Source organism: Neolamprologus brichardi, unplaced genomic scaffold (assembly GCF_056152115.1).
Source record: "Neolamprologus brichardi isolate AB-2024 unplaced genomic scaffold, ASM5615211v1 NODE_ptg000038l+_length_1369362_cov_1, whole genome shotgun sequence".
Classification (NCBI taxonomy): Eukaryota; Metazoa; Chordata; class Actinopteri; order Cichliformes; family Cichlidae; genus Neolamprologus; species Neolamprologus brichardi.
Genome location: NW_028270040.1, coordinates 1,300,145 through 1,321,037, shown reverse-complemented (window position 1 = coordinate 1,321,037; position 20,893 = coordinate 1,300,145). Strand labels below are relative to the sequence as shown.

Sequence of the window (20,893 nt, the reverse complement as noted above, 5' to 3'; positions counted from 1 at the left end):
CTGACTGCAGTCAGACAAACTTGATTTTATTACACCTCCACACACCAGGTATCTTCCCCACAAAGTTCATACAGCCACAGCTTTGTGTGGATACATAAAGCTTTGGTATCATTAGTCAGTTACAATCGTTACACGGACCCGCTGATGTGAAAACGTTTGGCTTGTTGTTGCATCAAAGCAAATAAAAAAAGGCTGAAAATTCCTCTGCTTTAGGAGAACCTGCTGAACCAGAAGCACGATGACACATCGACATCGTTTCTGCCAGAGAAACGCAGAAATCACAACCAGCAGTGTGCGAGGAAACGAACGCTACGAGCAGCTGTTGGGATCAGCATCCATCAGCCACCTCCTGCATCCTCTCACAGCTAGTTACATTAAAACTGAGATGACAAGCAAGGACAGCATAAAGATAAAAAAGTATCAGAGGAGGTATATGTGCAAAACATGTTGCAATACAAAACACCTTTTGATCACCTCACAAAAAACACCATTCAGAAAGCAAAACTTGAGTAATAGCACAAAACACGATGTAGAAATTTACAACCAGGGGAGTGATCGGGACACAGTACACCATAAAATAATCATCAAGAGTGGGAGCTGCAGACCTGCACAAGTGCTCACACTCTCTCTTATTCACCTGGTTTCCCCCCAACAGAAGAGTCTGAACATCAGCTCTGTCAGTGCTGCTCTCCTCAAACGTTCATGCTTGCACATTGGTCTCCACTGGTACTGTAAGTGGGCACCAATTAGGCCACAAGTCAAGACTCCAACCTGGTACGAGCAGGTAAAACAGCTAAAAGGCAGCAAAAGCAGAACTAATGCCAAACTTTTCGAATAGAGTTTGAAGCTGAACTGCTAAATAAATGATAAAAACATATTTATATATAATAAAAACAACTTTGGTTATTCTAAATGTAAGTTCAACATTTTATATTCCACCACGAGAACAGTGATTTTTCACTCTGAGCTGAAAGTTGAAATGAAGTTCAATCCAAATCAGGATGATTTACTCCCGAATGCACTTAGTAACACAACTGTGTTGTTGTGTAGCTGAATCTGTCATGTTTGCTAATAAGACAGACGTGTTATTGGACATTGCTGCTCTTACAACAACTGCCTGGATAAAGCTTTAATTAAGGTTTTTAAAAGCAACGTGTGAGTGTTAGCCATTAGTGTCACGTGACTCCAGCCAAGCACATAATAGTTGAAGGTTCACTCAAACTTTGATTTTGGTCTTTTGCACAAGAAAAATCATTGATGCAAAAAGTACAATAGTGGAGAACCAAAGATGAGTCTAACAAACCAAACCTGTGCCTGTTGAGGGGTTACTATCATGCTGTGATGCTACATGACTTTATGAACTCCTCACAGAGGACGCCTCAGGCGGCATGTGTTCTGTAAAATTACAAACAAATCAACAGCTGATCTAAAATCTAGACACACATAGAAACATGTCTACGATGCTAACGAAGAAAGAAACAAATCACACGTCCCACAACAAAGTCAGCCCGTGTTCGCTGAGAGCGAGCTCTCTGAGCCACTGCGTGTAATAAATATGTCAGCAGAAAGGTGATCGTCAAAGAGCTCAGCAGAGGGAAAAGTCAGAGCTAAAAACAAGCTGACAGTACCATCCACCAATCAGCAGCCTGCTCGGCTGCGTGTATGTGACAGCAGTAATCTCTTCAGACTCCATAGTTGACGGAGCTCAGCGCTGGTCTCTTCTTGCCTTTAATCTTCAGTGATCCGTAACGAGCCTGGTGACAACATTTAAGAAAAACACTCGTTAGTGTTCAACAGTCCAGAGATGCAGCACTGCTGACTGTGGCAGGATGTATCAACACACTAATAACACTCACGTCTTTGCGAACTCTGGATCGAGACAGTTTGACGCTCTGCGATCGCCTCAGTCCTTTCTGACTGACGGCCTCGTCCTCAGAGAAGGTTGGCTCGGCCTCTTCGTCCGTCCTTTCCTCCTGATCGTAATAGTACTCTGGAGAACAAACACATACAGACGCGTCAGGAATCACCAAAACACACAATGTTTGCATCCATCTATTCTCCATCTGCTCACCCTGCACAGGTGCTCAGTGCTAACACAGAGAGACGCTCACATTCACAGCTATGACAGACTCAGAGTTGCCAGCCTCACTGCGTGTTTTGGCCTCTGGGTGGAGCTGGAGTACCCGGATTTGAACCCAGGACCTTCCTGCTGTGAGGCGTCAGTGCTGACCAACACCAAATTCAACGTGAGACTTTTTACACTGTTTTTACTATTAAAAGGCCCACAGTCAATAAGCACTCAAACTGAAATATTCAGTACAGTAATAAATAAACAGGAAACAGAAGCACAAATCAAATACACAACGATACTAAAACAACAACGAGACACAAAACTATCACAAACTGGTCCTGTGAGGACCAACAACAGGAAAACTGTAATACTGAAGAGTGTGAGCGATGACTGTGAGGCGCATGTGTCCCAGCAGAGGGCAGCACACACCAGAACTGCCTCTCTTTGGCTGCACTGTCATAAACACACAACAGCATAACCTCATTATTAATAACATCTGCAGCTCTTCACTGCACTGAGCTTATCATTACAAGCTCGTGGACATCATAACCATCATGGACAGGACTGCCTCACACTCTTGCTCTCTTGTATCCAGGGATAAATATTGATACATTGGAATATTGTGATATTTCGTGTTACGATACTGAATCGATATTCAAAAGCAGTGTTATCGATTTTTTTTATTGAGAATTTACTTAAATACTGTGTATTTCACCTAAGTCACCTTTCTCACTCACTATGTGTTAACAGACCTCTCTGCATTGAATCATATCTGTTATTAACCTCTGTCTCTCTTCCACAGCATGTCTTTATCCTGTCTTCCTTCTCTCACCCCAACCAATCACAGCAGTTGGCCCCGCCCCTCCCTGAGCCTGGTTCTGCTGCAGGTTTCTTCCTGTTAAAAGGGAGTTTTTCCTTCCCACTGTCGCCAAAGTGCTGCTCATAGGGGGTCATATGATTGTTGGGTTTTTCTCTGTATCTATGAAGCGCCTTGAGGCGACTTTTGTTGTGATTTGGCGCTATATAAATAAAATTGAATTGAAAATTGAATTGAATTGAATATTTCTTTTATGTGTAGCAATTCAAACTCCAGCTGCTAGTTGTTAGCAGTTTTTACCGCTTTCACTATGATGGAAAAACAAGGTCTCGTGATAACACTGGATGTGCTGTAGAAGCGTCGATTTTACCAAACCAAAGAAGAACGGCGGACATGTGGCAAACTGTGCTCACTGATGAAAGAAGAGGAGAGGATGCAGCCGGCCTCAGCAGCTTTCAAAGCAGATGTGTGGACTTCTTTTGGATTTAGGACAAAACAAGGCAGTAAAGACTTTGACAAGAGCTCTGAAGTCTGTAACATCTGCACCGCCACAGTCAAATACTCAGCTAACACAAATTTAATGTACATGTGTCTAGACACCATAGCAACGTAGCATCAAATGCTAACCTTAAAACTACCAGCAACTTTGACTCGTGCAACACAACCAGCGCAGTCAGTACTGGTTTGTATTGGCTGAGTGCAGCAGAGAATAAAGGATTTGGTAATGTGATTAAAACGCTGGAGCCCCGTTACACCGTTTCTCCGGACAACATATCAGACATCGCTCTCCAAAGTTGTACCAAGAAGTCACAGCGACAGTCCTGGACTCTCAGCTCAGCAGAGACGGCTGCTTTCACACGCAACGCTTGGACTTGGAGATCACAGCTCCTCACATACTGATCCGTGGAGCCTTCAGTCACACAGACGAACAGGTTGCACAAAACGTGTTCCACTGATGGACACTGCAGGGCTGGACCTTCTTTTATTAGCACTTTATATTGTCAATGTTTACTTGGATGAATTCTTCAAGCAATTTCATTTTTCATGTATGTTTGTTTATGTTAAGGTCACATAAAAGTGCTTCTTTTTGATGCTGCAGAGAGCATTTTTTGGATTAGTATTTTAAAATCATAGCACTCACTAAGTAAGACCTCAGTGTTACATTTCAAAGAAATAGTTGATGTATCAGTAAAGTGGTTTTTGTTTATCTTCTGATGAGGCACATTTCTCCATTCATTTTGAACATAAAGTGAGTGAAACGCATCCCTCTAGTTTAGTTAACATAGCTCATGTCAAGCATTTAACAGTTTGGACTGTTTACTGTGAGTTTTCATATCATCAACACAAACAAATATCGTCTGGCTTTTAGTATCACAATATATTGTATTGTGACACATCTTGTATCTCCAGATTCTTGCCGATACACACTCCTACTTGTATCAACTGTCTGCACTGTACTTGAATATTAGTATGATGACAAAGTTGATCTGGACTTGATGAATGAATCGTTACCAAACACACTCAAAATCAATTACTAACAGAAAGAAGAAACCACACTATGTGTTGTGACAGAACGACACTCACGACTGTACAGCACGGCTCCGGCGCTCGCACAGAAACATCCTGCAGAGCCGTCAGGTTTCAGGAACCAGCTTCCAGTTTGGATTCAGGAGACAGACACCATCTCTACTTTAAAGCTTCAAACTTTCCTTTTTGCTAAAGCATATAGTTAGGGCTGGACCAGGTGACCCTGAATCCTCCCTTAGTTATGCTGCAATAGGTGTAGGCTGATGGGGGATTCCCATGATGCATTGAGTTTTTCTTCTTCTTTGGTCAGTTCACTGACCAGTTCTGTGGTCAGTACAGATCCAGAACAGAGCACCATGCCTCATCAGTGCTCTGATCTGTCCAGGGGAACATGTTTCCTGCTCTTCAATTAACTGACAGCAATTTTCACAGCAATGATGTCATCCTCAATTCTTCTTGTCGACCTTGTTGTTGTTTCTATATGTATTTTTGTAGCAAAGAACCACCGACAGTATAAACCAAGGCTGTAACAAAAAGCTGCATTCTTCCTGAAAGACGATGGTTACACAAAGACTTCCAGTCATGAAGACGTCAGTGAGAAAACCTGGCTTCTTATGGTCTCAGTCACTATTTTGACACAGTTACCTGTGAAACAAAACCATGTACTGATTAGCTGGTTGTCAGCCAGCGTACAGCTTCACAGTCACAAACCCTCCTCGTCCATATCTTTGCATCCTTCCCACAGTGGAAACGCTTATCGAAGCTTCAAACGCCAGAAACCAGTGGGTGACGCCACAGAAGCCACACCCATCTTTTATACTGTGTACGCTCTTAACACAGGACTGAAAGCTTTCAGAGTATGGACAGCTACATGTATTTTCTATCTGGATGGGTCAATGTGAAGAAGGTGAAAAACAGGATATGATTCATTGTTAAAGCAAAATTAAGCTGCTTTAAACAAACTACCACAAATCTTATGTTTTGTTGACTTGGACAGTGCAGGACCAGCTCTGCTAGTGTTCTCATTTGTCACCTGATGTCAGGTAAACTGTTCCTATAGTTTACATGAGCCGCCACTGACAGCCGGGTCGCTGTGGAGAAGCAGGGATTGGTGCGAGGCTATAATGCAGGGTCAGGAGAGGTGTGTTCACGTGCTGGTACCGTACTCGACGCTGCTTTAAGTAAAGGCTGATTAGAACATCTCACACAGCAACTGTCTGGTATTTTGCTTAAGGTAAACTCAAAGATATTCAAAGGATGGCTGGGAGGCAAAGGGCTGCAGTACCGCAGCTCTCGAATCACGTGAGAACTATGGCTCAAGGTATTTAAGCTCATTCCCCTTTACATCCCCGACTCCGTGCGTCTCATCCACACGTGGTCGTAACACTACAAAGCTTCTACATTTCTATGCAGGATTTATGAAGCATCAGATCTGTTAATAGTAAAATGAACGTGCAGTCGGGCTGTGCCATTTGACCAGAATCTCATATCCTGATATTAGACCTTTATCGTCCCGACAACGATATAAATCACAAAAACATTTTTCTGTAAATTCTGGGAATGTCGGGCAGCTGAAGTATTTCCAGCTGGGCGTCGAGTACCCGGAGCTGAAAGTTTTGACCGATGCATGAAACTAACGGCCGTCATTTTCTTTGTATGTATAAGACGGCGTGCTGCGGGGAAAGGCCTGTTCTAACGTTTAGGCTAAGGTTTATTTTGAGCACCTGACGGCTCTTTGTTGCTTCTCATCTGTAAACGCTCTCCACACTGTGTCACGTGATTCTTGCGTCGGTGGTTAAAGAGGTTTGTGGTGTTTGAGTATGTGGTGGAGACCTCAGTACAGTTTTCTGACATGTCAGACTTTTCATAACCAAACCATGTCCATGCTACAGAGGTAGCTCCTCGTTTTGACTGGTCCTTCTGTTTGTCATCACTTCAGTTTATTTTGAAAAATCTCAACAGGATCTTCAGCTTTATTGTGAAAGGTTTATGTGGAAAATAAACAAGCGGAGCCAAATGCAGGGTTTACCGTCGCTGTTGCTAACGACAACGCGTAAAAACAGTCGCTTATCTGTCCGTAGTGTGGTTATTTTAAATATAAGCGAAAGAGAGAACCTTAATTAATATAGTCACTATAGCGACCATCAAAACCATGAAAAAATAAACCGTAAACAATTTATTTTGCGACACCACAAAACAAACGATAGCGTAATATTAAACGAGCCGTTTTCACATCATCATCAGATATATACCATTAATCGAACAGCCCTAATGTGCATCATCATCATCAGTTATTTTCAAGTCTGTTAAAAGGACGACAGACATAACATGAAGCCTCGGAGGCAGCGAGGAGCACACAAAGGAGAAGTCGTCAGGCATAAACGTCTCCGTCTTCATCTCTCTGTAGCTCCTCCTCTTCGTCTGAGCTGAATACATAATACAGTCTCTCTCAGTATCCTGATGCTGTGGAGCAGCCTTTCTCCCTCACATCCACCCATCCAGCTCTTCATCTCCATTCATCTTTGTCCTCTCCTCCATCTCACCCCCCGTTCTGTCTCTTTCCACACCTCACCTACTTGCTCTGTGTGTGTGTGTGTGTGTGTGTGTGTGTGTGTGTGTGTGTGTGTGTGTGTGTGTGTGTGTGTGTGTGAGAGAGAGAGAGCGAGCAGGAGAGTGTGATTGACATTCCACTGGCATCCCACACAGCCTTATCTCATCCCCTGTGTCTGCTGGGAAGTCATCTCACACACTCAGTGTTTTCATTGAAATGCCAACCAGCCTGCAGTTCTCATCAAGCTGAGGACAAACACACAGAGAGTAGGTAAAGGTAACAATGTAGCTGTTTAACAAAGTCCTGCTCATCTGTGCCTTATTGTTCTCTTCTGATCATCATCATCATTATTATTTATGTTGTTTGTCATTATTCTTAATTATTATTAGTCAACATTGTGATAAAATAATCTTATTTATCACCAGCGTCAGTCTTCATGAATTACTGCTTTGACATTTTTGGCCAAACTCATAATAAAATAAAAACGTAAGAGTTTCACTGACATCTCCACATTTTACACGTTACATGTGAGGTTTGCATGTGCTTACATGACTGAGTGTTGAGCACATGTGCTCACTGCTCACACTGTTGCTCATACAACAGTCTGAACGCTGAGCTCAGGCTCTTCAGGTTCTGGTTGGTTTTGAACTGTGTGCAGCAGGGAGACACTTTTCAGGGGACACATAACTAAAGGTCCGGTCACTGGCTCACTGCGAAGCTCCAAACCCCAACAGGCCTCCTCAGATACGAGACGTGTTGTAGTTGTCATGGAGACGGTGGTGAGAACCAGTGACGAACAGAACGACACCACCTTCATCCACCACGAAGGACTGACCTTTGACTTAGCATTGTTGAGAAAAAGCTGCCATATCAAACATGTTATCAATCAGCTGTCAGGACTCGAGTCAAACCTCTAATGACAGATTTGATTCTTTTAGGTTTGTTTATGAACTGTTTTCTCTTTTTGTTTCCTTTTCCATGAGTTGTTGTGATTGAGAAGTTGTGTTACGTTTATGAGAGAAGTGCACGAGTGTGTGTGTGTGCGTGCGTACCATCTCCATCCGGAGCATCAGTGCTGCGAGACCTCCTGACAGCAGGGTTGGAAGAATGGGAGCTGTACTGGTACAGCTGGTTTCCTCTGTCGTCCTGCTGGTCGATCTGTGTGAGGTCGTGCATGCTCAGGCTGCGCAGCTTCTCAGTAATGGCCCCCTGACCCTGCAGCACACACAACACTCACATTACACCACAAAAACATCTCAGAGATCAGCAGTGCTGATGTGTGTTACAATCACAGGAAGAGTCTGTAGTTGATCAATAATCTGAATCATGTTTTTGTTTCCAATGATCACGTTCATGGCTACAGTCATACAGGTGTACTGTTCCTGATCCCATCAGCTGTTATGACACTGTAGACTTTAATTTGTCTACATTAGAAGCAGACGTATTTGTGTGCTTGTAACTAGTGTCATCTAAAGTTCATCACTCACCAGTCAGAATCCTCATAATAACTCTATTTTGTATAATTGGAAACATTTCTTTGCTTATCTGTAACTTAGATACACGTCACATCTAAACCGCTATGATGCATTATAATTCCACATATTTATGCATCATTGTGTAGCTGTGACTCTAATATCAACACTTTAATTTTCACATGTGAAAATCTGAGCTGTTCAGATTTTACTAGTTCACTGGGAACACTGATATATTAATACAGGACAGATATTATTGGAACGGCAGAAATCCGACAGTGAAAACAGACACACTACAGTACTGTGAGCTGCTGTTGAGCAACCCTTCACTTCTGGAAATAGATCCAACAATTTACTGAAGTATGGAGGAGATTGTTCATGTTGGACTTTCAGTATCTTACATGAAGAATAAAATATTTACATCAGAGAAACTAAACTTCAGTCCGCACTGCTGCGCTGTTACACAACTGTAAAGGGCTTCATGCAGATTTAAAGACCTGTGAGACAAACCGACGGTGGAGCACAGAAATGCAAACATGTTTGCTGTGACAACATTTTTACATTAAAAGGTTTAAAAAGCGTTACATTTTTTTCCACAACACTCATTTCTTGTTGTGCTGCTGATCTGTGTTTTTCCTTCATCATTACTGTACTTTTAGAAACATGAAATACTGGGAGACATCATGAAAGGAACCCGTCTGCATTAAAGGATTCGTTCACTTGTTTTTCAAGCCTCTAAGACGATCAGGAACAAATAAAGACTGAAACAGCCTCGTCTGCCTTAATGATGCCTCTCATCCACACTGGACTCTCAGAGAGGGTGCAGTGTCATTAATAAGGGCCAAAGCCACAGTCACAGCACCACAGCTTCAACAGCAACAGGCTTCAGCACTGAAGCTGCATTTCCACTGTAACTCGACCCACTAGTGTAAATGATCCCTAATGGAACTGATTAAATGACACCGTCTGCTTCAGATCTGGGAATTAAAGCTTAAATCAATTTAACATACAACGACGAACAGATGATGACAAGAATACGCTAACTGTGAATAACGAGGTACAGAACAGATCAGGGATGTTACTGAATGATGATGAAGATGTTACCATGGAAACACTTCACAAAGAACATGAACAGCGGGGGGGGGGGGGGGGGGGGATTGTTGTAATGTACAGCAGTATATTTGGGCCTTTACAGGTATATTAGAAACGTTAATACGAACAAAACCTGAAGATTCTCAAACTGATAAAGTCAGACATTCACAGGGACATTTTCACCCTGTAGCACCAACGTGAGCTCACATATGTGTTTAATGTTATTCTCAGAGCTTTGTGATTTAGAAGGTTTTGATATATAATTCTTAATTTCTTTTTGTTTGTTGTTTGTAAACAAAGCCCCAGTATGCTGCTGTAACAATGAAATTAATGTCAAACACATACAATGAAAAACAAACAGTGTCTTAAACAATGAGTGACATGTATTTGCAACAGCACCAAGTCCATGTCAAAACCAAAACCAAAAACCAGAATCAAATGAAAACGGATGTTCTCAAGCAGCAGGTCTGGACACAGACGACAATCAAAGGGTGGATGCTGAGCTGTACGAAACAGAACATCTGTCCATGCTGCTTACACTGACTGGTTTTACCTGCCAGAGCAGCCTGCTGAACCACCGAAACCCTGAAGACACAAGGATGTTAGTGCAGACAGAGAAGAAACAAAGGTCAGAGGGAAGACAGGAGGCAAGTTGGTGCAGATGCAGAAAACATCATCTCACAAGCAAACGTCCAGCTGAGATCTGCAGTGCTCCCAGGATCCAAAACATTCACAACCCTGCATGCTGATGACCAACAAACACACAATATACAACAATATCAACTCATATTTAGTCGAGTTTGTTACACTTGCAAAGAACACAACCACTGAGTCGGACCCTTTAATCTGCACAGTGGTTTCTCTGGGGCACTCTGAGTTAACAATAATACAGTGAAGCAGTTATTCTGCTTTCATTTCAGGTCAATGATGCTACATTTTCATGCTACAGTGTTTTCAACTTAAATGCATGTTTACTGCATGTGTGCACCGTCCTGATAGCAGTGACAGGAACATCAAAACAGTCCCTGTTTGTATTGTTTGCATCTGCTTAAAACGAGCAAATTGTTAACCAAGAGTTGCCTGGATGATGGTTAGAAAGTACTCTGATCTAAAGTGATATGCTTTGATGTTTATTACCTGTTAAAAGCTAAACTATGTTTATGTGATCTTATTAGCAATAAGTTCTTCAGTCCCGTAGTTACCAAGAGCAATGCCAATGTTTTATTAATTATCAGTGTGGATGCAGACATATCTCACAAAAGGAGCACTGTGAGCTGTAATACTCATTCGGTAAACTGGTTGGTTACAGCCAGGACTGCAAGCTTCCACATTACAGCACATTTTATTTTTCTATTTTTTGATTTCTTAGATTTTGTTTGCTATGACTTTATTTATTGAATCTTCGTCTCAGGCTGTGAGATGGACAAAAAAGCAGCTTTGAACTGTAAACTGGAGGAAAAGCTCTGACATGTCTTTTCTTCTCAGTCTGTGACAGCAGGTACATGTAGGTACATGTGGTGTAGATGCCAGGTTTGCATGTCTAACCACAGCTCTAGGCTCAGCTAAAATATTTCAAACAGATTGATTTTATGTGCATTTCAGATGGTTTTACTGTAAAAGCCAAGGTCAATCAAATTCCTAGTAAGATGCATGACTATTTTAAAGAAATGAAAAACTGCTACTAACCCTGTGATGAGAAAACATGCATGCAGAGAAAAGAAGAGAGACTGTAAAGACAAACGGGGAACACAAAGATGAAATATGTAAGGAAAGAAGATCTTCATGTCAAGGAAGAAACCATAAGAGACTCAAAATGAGGCAGCGAGAGAGAAGAGAGATGCAGGGCAGTGACAGAGGCATCGCTTTGATTAACAGGATGTTTCAAGTAAGTGGAGACAGGAGGCTGCACTGACACAGCAAGGACACAGAAACTACAGTGAAGGATTGTGATGGCTGCACTTACAGCCACACAGTGGTAACACCCAGCATGTTAGTGTGAGGCTTATAAGTAACATCGCATTCACATGTCTTTAAATATAGGAATTAATTTACAGGACAATAAATAACTGGTTTTGGTTTAGAGTTAATTCACATATCCACATGACACTGTATTCTAAAACAAGTGCGCACATTTTAGTTTACACTGTTATGTGTGATTAATCTTTTGTTTTCTGAGTTACCTTAGTTGCAGCTGTTCCAGTCCCTTGATTAAGGAGCCAAGAGGTGCAAAAGGCGCGGAGCCAGCTTTAAAGGAAGACTGCAAATTGGTTCATGCCATAACTCGGGACCATGGGGGGGAATTGGAGTTCATTATGTTTGGTTTAGTTAGGTTTTGTGTGTTTTACCCCTTCTCCTGTTTCTGTGGGCTGATCAGCCACTATTTAAGTTTCCCCTTTGTCTCGTTAAGTGAGGTCAGTTTGTTTGAGTTTTCAGTAGTGTTGTCAACTTTGAGTAGAGTTCTGTTATTTTGACCTCTTTTATGGGCCCAAGATTTTGATTCTTTTGGCATGATTTAACCAATTATGTTTTTGGGTTAAATAACAAATCATTTTTTTGGACTTTAACCTGTGCCTAAGTTTCCTTCACTGCTCGGTCCATCACAAGGATAAACAACCAGACCTGTCGTTGATCCTGCTGAGTGCTGCTTCTTTGTGTTAGAATATGCACACCTGACCTCGTTCATTTTAAAGTGTTACTATGTGAAAAAGCAGGTGCTGTTTTTCTAAAACAGAACATAACACAGTGATACTCAGCTGAAGTCAGCCACAAACTCCATTCAGAGTCGATGGGTAGCAAAGTCAGCAGAACCACTCAAGAACTCAACGTCAAACTGAAGTTTGACTCATTAACAACATTCAAGTTGCTGACGGTGTCGTTGTGAAACCAACCGCTCCACAGGCTAAAGTGTTAGCAAGCACTGGAGAAATGCTAAGGTAACATAGCTAATGTCATCTTATAGTAACACTAATAGAGACCATCCTAACATCATGTTAACATTTTCTGATACTTGAACTTTGCACCTGCTAAATCCTGGCTGAGTGGTCCAATCTATTCAGTTTAATTCTGTCTTTATTTATTTGTTTATTTACACACAAACACACAATATAATTGTATTATAGTTCTATATTATAATAACTACACACTATTAATCATTAATAATGTACTAGTTTGGCATTATTTATAAATCATTATTCCTCCATTTCTAAACTTAAATTGTTTAGTCTTGTTTAATAAAGCTGCTTTCAGCTGCTCCCATAAACAAATAAAATTACTTAATACCAGACTAATCCTTGACCATCATCATCATAATAATAATAATGTGATCAGTTATTAATTTGTTACAGGAGTTCACCGTTTTGTCTCACAGTTAAATACTGCTGCTGACACCATTCGTTTTCTCTTTGTAGTGCATCCCCACTGCTCCGGTGCTGTGAAGCGTGAGATCAACTGGGCTTATCTGAATCACTCAGGTATTCAAGAAATGCTGAAGAAACCAGTTCAAATGTAATTTATTTATACTGGCTCTGCAGGAAGACCATCTGAGGCACAGACATGCACAGAGGACGTGTGTACATGTGCAAAGGGTATCAGACACATCGTCGAGTGAAGATCTCGTACAGGCTATCGATTCATCTCCTATGCACTCATTCATGCACCAATACCACAGTGACTGTATATCAGGGGTCAGCAACCTCAAGACCCAAAGAGCCATTTGTTTCCACGCAAAAGAAAACTCTGGGAGCCACAAATACTTTGTGACATCTAAAATGAAGATAAGACTGCATATATTGTTTTTTACCTTTATGCTTTGTGTGAACAACTAAGCTGTGTTGCTTAAATCCATGAAGTTACAGAGAAAATTACATTTTATTTATGTAATTAACACATTTTGAACTCTTAAAGAAATATAACAAAAGGAAAGCTGAACTAAAAAGATCCAGCAAACAAAAACTGTTGTGAGCCCCCCTCATATCTCCTTTGTGCTTTTGGAGCCTCGACCTGACTTTAAAAAAAAGAATTGGAAAAAAGCTCTATGCTGCTAAAAAATGAAAAACAGATATTTGCAAAATTCAGCTTAAATATGTATTTTAGCTGGTTAATGTGTGTGGTGGGGCGTGGTCTGCAGCGCTGCTGCAGGGGAGGCGACGCACCTGAGCGGCACCTGCAATCACGCCTCGCCGCAATCAGTCTGTGCTCTCTCTGCTGTTGTGTTGTTGTTGGTGTGTGTCGGGCTGTGAGCTGCAAAGCTACAGCCGGCTGTATGCGTACAGCAACAGTGTGTGAACAGTGGTCAATAAAGAGATGCTGAAAAGCGTGTTCATGGAAACATCGTCGGGTCTGCTGTGATATGTTTACAATAAGACTTCTGCTCCTGAACCTCTGCGCACAGCGTCTGCAGATCAGGCTGTACGAGTCACTTTCATCTTTACTGTAAGCTGTCGTCTGTGAGGCGTGAGCGTGTTTGTTTTAACATAGTTCACGGTGGAGCTGCTGACATAATGTGGATCCCAACATCCATAACTGGCCTACCTGGGGTTGAACGTCTCGATAAATGCGGCGTTTAGGCTTCCACGAGTGTGACGCTTATTTTGAGCGATGAAAAAATGATAAGATGTAATTTTATATGTCACAATAATCTTCCAATTTAGAACTACAAGTTAAAAAGAACTAATATAAATAAAATACACTTCAGCTAAATACTTCTAATTTATTTTCCCAAACCACGCGGAGCCGCAGGTTGCCGACCCCTGGTCTATATGCTCTTACATCTGATTTAGCTAAATAAGCACATTCAGTGCCCACAGGTGTTACTGTAGAAAACAGACAAAGGAAGCTGTTGCAAGCAAAGACAGCTGAAGCTGACAGACTGGTATTTTATTACTCTGTAGCAAAGTAGTGAGAAAGAAGATGAAAACAGACTTAGCCATGCTATCTAACATACAACTGTAGTGCACTCACGTGACAAATAAAAAAAGAGTAACTTGCCTTGACGGCTGCAGTGACCGCAGCAGTGGCTGCAATGCTCAGGCCCTGCTTGCCAAAGTTCACCATGGTCTCATAGCTTCTCTCTTTGGCCTGCACAATGTACTCATCTATTTCCTAAAGGAAGACAACAATTACATTTTAGAACACAGTTGAACTGGGAACAAACCAGTGTGACCTGCATTACACGTGGATGTACGGATGGATGTACCCTTTCTCTGGAGGACAGCAAAGGATGCAGACACTTCCTGTAAATAAGACTCGCTCCTCTGGTGTAAGGGGACAGCAGCCAGATCACAAAAGCTATCTTTAGTTCGTAGTAGAGAGGAAACCTGGATATGGAAACACACGGTAAGTTTACCCCATGGTACATAATGAAAACAGTTTAAGACATATGCACCCACTCCGACTCCTGTTGTCGAGTTTTTGTTGCACACAGCTCTGAAGGTTTATTATGGTTTTTTTGGACTGCACTGACATGTTCCAGCACTTTCTGTGACTGTCTGATAAAACATCAGCTGTAGGGCTGCAGGTATCGATTATTTTATTAATGGACAAATCTATCGAATATTCTATCGATTAATCGAGTAACTGGATAAGAAATTATTTTCTCTTATTAATGAGTAATAACAAATATTCAAAAACTTCTCATTGGTTTTAGAAATTTAGTGTTTTAAAGTTTAACTGCATTTAACATCTGTCAAAAAAACCATCAAACTCCATCAATTCCTCAGAATCGTTACATTGTTCCTTCTAGCTAAATGTTGTCACATGAGATTCATAAAATCACTGAAACTCGACCTTAAGTTCCTGCAAATGTGACTCTGTTGCTACACAGTGCACATCCACAAGTTTATTCTAGTTACACTAGGAAAGAGTTCATTTCTATCATTATTATTCAGGTTAGCGAGGAAAACGTCTTCTTCCCCTCACACAGTCAGTGTAGATGTATCTGTACGACATGTGAGTTTACGAGGTTTACATAATGTTTGATTAACTGCGTTTGTGTTTAACATTCGTGGCAAACTCACCATGCCAGTGATAGGTCAGTGATCGTCTCCACGACAGTGTAGAGGGCAAATACAATCCAGTACATCATCCATCGCACCTACAGGCAGAGAGACAACTGCATGAATCATCGTTTAAAAGGAAGGCTGAGCATTAAACCAGCATCACTAATATTCACACTAACATTAAAAATCTTTGTTATACGAGGAGGACAGAGAGGGAGCATCTCCACCGAGAGCAGCAGCGTCTGAACCAGCATGCTGATCGTGAAGAAATGATGACATCATCCGTTTGTTTTAATTCAACTGTAATCTAAGCACCACTGTCTGTTAGGATTTTATAGATTTACTAAAATAAAAATAAAATCAGATTAACAGCTGATTGTGTGGGGCGTGCTTTTTTATGTTGCTGTTTCGGTCATGTTACGTTTCGCTGTTAGAAACTATGAAACACATCACACGGAAGGAAACTAATACTGCTCATGAGCACGACTGAAGGCAAGAAGGATGAGAGCACCTACAGACTCATATCACAGTTTATAATACAGCCTCACAGCAGGCCAAAGCAATGGGTGTGACTTCAGCACTAACCCCGCCCCCTGACTTTGATGGGCTGACATTCATTCATGAACAGCCACAGGGCCAGGACTGCCAAAATGAATTACATAAATACATCATTAAAAACAGGAATAAATAATTAAATGTGTAAATAATTAAGCAATTATATAATTAAACGTGTCATTAATAAAATAGGAAATAAATAATTAAATGTTTTAAATGGAATGATCGTGCCTTTAATTAATTGATATTTATTTATTCAATCAATTCCAATTTTAATTAATTAATGACACATTTAATTAATTACTTAATTTGTGTATTTAATTCATTCATTTTGTCACTCCTGGCCCTCCACAGCTGTGAGGATTCATACTGCATCCCTCGTTTCCTGCGCACCTGAAGTTAAAACCAAAAGCAGCTCATATTTTGTATATTCTGGTCTGTCAGGATTATTGTCATTGCACATGAATAAATACAGAGTAAAATAAATACACTTCTGATTAGATGCAGACTGCAAGAGCAGCAAGTGCAATAAGAGCCGAGCATATACAGATAAGTCGAGTAGAGATGAATATATACAGATGATCTGTGCAGACGGGCAGATATACAGGTGTACTATGAACAAATATAAAGATATGCTACAGATATACAGATGTGCTGGTGTGTGGTAAACAGATGTCCTATGAATATATCTACAGTAGTGGAAGCGTAGCTCTGAACAGTTAGAGAGTCAGTTAGAGAGTTAGTTAGAGAGTTAGTTAGAGAGTTAGTTAGAGAGTTAGTTAGAGAGTTAGTTAGAGAGTTAGTTAGAGAGTTAGTTAGAGAGTTAGTTAGAGAGTTAGTTAGAGAGTTAGTTAGAGAGTTAGTTAGAGAGTTAGTTAGAGAGTTAGTTATAATAAGCGGCTCTGGAGTGCCACCATTTTGCATCATCGACCCAGAGTGCATTGCTTTGTGTAATAAACACAGGAACATTTTCTGTATTTGTGACAGCGTCCTTTAGTAGAAGACGTTTATAACATAGTAATGCCCACAACTTGACATACTTGGGTCATGTCCTGATGCATAATGGGTGCTTCTAAAAAGCTGCATTTTGAAAATGGGTAGAATTGATCATTTTTGATGATCAACAACCTCAACTGGTGAAATCAAGCTTTGACTGAGCAGAGCATTCAAAAGTTATTCAACCCTGCTCCACACTGGTGTAACAAGTGAACAAGTGAACGAGTTCACGAACCCCAGTGGACAGGTTTGAGCTAATAAACTCATTTTAAATGATGTTGTTCTTTCTCCTTTAAGCCTCGGCCTCCTTCGCAGGCTGGCAGCAGTGAAACAAAGGTTGAGCACGTCTGTGAAGGTTCTCAGTCATCCAGGTCATCGCAGTCAAAGAAGCTTCTTCTAAGGTCATTTGACCTGATGAGAGGTGAAACGTCTTCAAGCAACGTAAAGAAGTCCAGACACTTTTCTTTGCAAGCTTCTTAGACAAAGGTTGAGGACTTTTTTACCCTTTTTCTTTCCGCCCCCCCGGCGGTCTGGCTTCCTTCGTCCCTCTTTGACGGCTTTCCAGTCTCGTCTGACTGGATCTCCATGTTAAACCAAGCAGTAGGTGTGTGTGTCAGTAAATGAGTGATGCTTAATTGTGTCCCATTTGCCCACAGGGGGGGGGGGTTTCAGCTACCACTCCGTCATGCTGAACAGCTGTTCACCATGAAAAACATCCAAGATTAAAAAATGCAGATTATGGAAAGTCAGCCAAGACTTCTCATCGCTGTTAATGACTTTACTTCACTCCTCTCTGTGAGTGTGTGTTTGAAAGAGAAACAACAGGGACACACACACACACACACACACACACACACACACACACACACACACACACACACACACACACACACACACACACACACACACACACACACACACACACACACACACACACACACACACACACACACACACACACACACACACACACACACACACACACACACACACACACACACTAAATGTAAAGAGTGAGCTGACACTGAGAGGTTTAATTTATACGTTCAGTCTCTCTCTGCTTCAGACATTTCAGCTCCCAGCTTCCTTCTACTTTCCATTTCTGATATAATATTTCCTCCTTCATTCATTTTATCAGTACAAAGGACATTAAGATGTAACCTACACACCAGCCTTTTAGCTTCCTGGGGCTACAGTGGACATTTACTGACCCTGTCTTTGAATAACTGCCTTCCAGGGGGGGAGAAGAAACATTACATTAGACTTGCACAGCCACTACTGCTAAGGTTAAACTTGGATCAAACACCAACACCTCAGCCTCCTAGTAGATGCTCCACACTGCCAGCCCCACTGTGTGATAACACCCACGTTTACAGCTAACAGGTAAAATACTAAAAGGTGGGCAACAGTTACGACCACCCGAGCTTCAGTTGTGCCTCTGAAACAAACTCAGCTGATTAACCGTCCATCAATTCATCCTGACTAAACGAAAGAAACACTAAAGTTATTCAGTTTATCAATTAGTCATCAAATTGCTTTCTCTCTATTACACCAAACTTCTAAAGTGCACACAGAGCATCACAACACTTTTCTCAAGCACTGACGCACATCTTATGTGCTCAAGTCTTCAGTCATCCTTCATTTCATCCCAGACCTTCTTAAAATGATCTAAGTGGTCTTGATCAACAGCTCTGCAAGCTTTCTGGAGGTCTTTAAAAGCTTTTCTTTGGTTATTGGCTGTTTTTCATACTCACTTACAGTTCAGTGCTTGTACCGGAGGACTGTTTGGGTTTTTGTAGCCACTTAACACCAACCTTTCTGAAAGTACAGCGTCTACAGCCATCTGTAAACCACAGAGTCCAATCCATGACGTTAGAGATTTTGTCAAAATTAATGGAGTTTTTGAATCAGGAAACACCATCTGGAAAGCATTTGATGCACAACAGCTTACGTTTTCCAAAACACACTGCAGAAGATATGTCGTATGTCCTCACATGGTGGAGCAGACAGGCCTGCTCAATCATGGCAGGGATACACACGGCTGATCTCACAGACCTGTTTATCTACAACTCCGACTACAACTCTGCTGGAATCTCAGCGACATAACTATCATCAGTCAGTGAGCGCAATGGTACGTGCACGTTTTCATAAGCAGTGAGAAAAGAAGAAGGCTGGGACTTGAATCTGTTTCAGGTTTGTCATGAACTGGAGTAACCTCTGCAGGGTGAGCTGCAGCTACAAACAAGCAGCAACGAGACGCAGAATAGCTGCTGCACTGCACACAAAATATTTCTCCTTGTCAGCTTAAGTACATCTTGCTTCATGAAACAAGAAACAGTACTGATCTTCATTTCCAACCATGCCTTTATGAACCTCTGCAAAAGCAACGTAAAAGCAGAGATCTAACAAGAAGAGCAGATAAGGATAAAGTGGGTGAAAGACGGAGCAGTCTGAGACAGGGTGTGTTAAAGCTGTATGTGAATGTGTGACTAACTCAGCAGACTGGAATGTCACTCTCACTGGTATTAGTTACATCACCCGACTGCTTAGCCGAAACACCTCTAGGGCATATCGTCTATATGCATCCAGCCGTGCTTTAAATGTGTAATCAGTCCCAAGACCTGTTTAACATTCTGCAAAAGACTTAAAGAAGTTGGTATCTACCAGAGGGGCTAGTCCCTAAGACGAGGACAAGAATGTCTGAATCGAGATGAAAGATCAAATCATTCAAATCATCAAACGCATTTTTAAAACTGACAGATCAGAAAATATTTCAAAGGATGGAGGACTGTAATCACAGATGAAAGTGAGCTTTGGTAGGGAGGGTGACCCCAAAATCCTCTGATGGCACAGGGGAGAAATAACTCACTTCAAAAGAACGATTAATCGACCAATAGATTTAATAGTTAAGCAGGTCGACTTGCTTAAGTTCAAACTGAGGTTCAGGCTACGTCCACACGTACACGGCTATTTTTGAAAACTGAGATTTTCCTTTTTTTTTTTTTTTTTTTTAAATCCCGTCCACACGTTTCGCAAAAACGAAGGAAAACGCTGCCAGGAACATGCCAAAGCAACAGGCGGCGATATATTCCTAACCGTGTAGAAATGTTGGCCAATCAGAAGTCTAGAAGCCTCGGTGGGAAAGAGTAAACAAAGATGGCGCACAGCAGAACTGAGCCCTTTGTGTGGAGGGACTGAAACTGTGTTGTATATGTAAGCATGTCAACACTGCAGAGAGTCAAGTTAAAGGTCGGACATTGTAGAAATCCATTTCACCGAAACAATAACGTGCCACAGTGTGACATCAAAAAAGCTGCACGCCTTTGACGCTGCGCTTTCTCCGTTTGCCTCGTCCACACGTAAATGCAAAAACTGAGTTTTCAATTTTCAGTGACCGAAAACGGCGTTTACGTGTGGACGAAAGGTCAGAGCGCTTCATACAACATGTCCCATTCCTACATACATTCACATATAAGCACTTTTTCCTCTTCACATCTATCAGCACAACTCCAATGAATGCATCGGCTGTGTTTATTATGTTATCCAAGGATATTTTGTTAGAATGGGACATTTGTATAATGGATGTGTAGCTGAACAATTTGTAGCAATTGTGTGATGATGTCATGTCAATATGGACCAAAGTCTCTGAGGACTGCTTCCATCACCTCGCTGAATCTGCGTCTCTGCAGTCATTAAGCAGTTGTGAAGTCAGACAGAGGCACACTGAATGATCGATTTATACCTAATAAAGTGGTCAGTAAATAGGAGAATGTATACGGGAGAACATGAGCGCTGGCTGCTTTCACACCGCTAACC

At 41.5% G+C, this 20,893-nt stretch overlaps 1 protein-coding gene across 1 annotated transcript in view; it reads right to left on the bottom strand.

The window, feature by feature from the left end:
* reep3b (receptor accessory protein 3b) overlaps positions 1-20,893 on the bottom strand; it is a 35,761-nt gene continuing 14,868 nt past the window's right edge. The window contains exons 3-8 of the mRNA XM_006801644.3: positions 15,545-15,621; positions 14,725-14,845; positions 14,517-14,630; positions 8,019-8,181; positions 1,857-1,990; positions 1-1,754 (exon numbers count right to left, since the gene is read on the bottom strand). Of these exons, the coding sequence (XP_006801707.1) occupies positions 1,683-1,754; positions 1,857-1,990; positions 8,019-8,181; positions 14,517-14,630; positions 14,725-14,845; positions 15,545-15,621 (681 nt within the window). The 3' untranslated portion in view covers positions 1-1,682. The remainder of the gene's footprint in view (positions 1,755-1,856; positions 1,991-8,018; positions 8,182-14,516; positions 14,631-14,724; positions 14,846-15,544; positions 15,622-20,893) is intronic.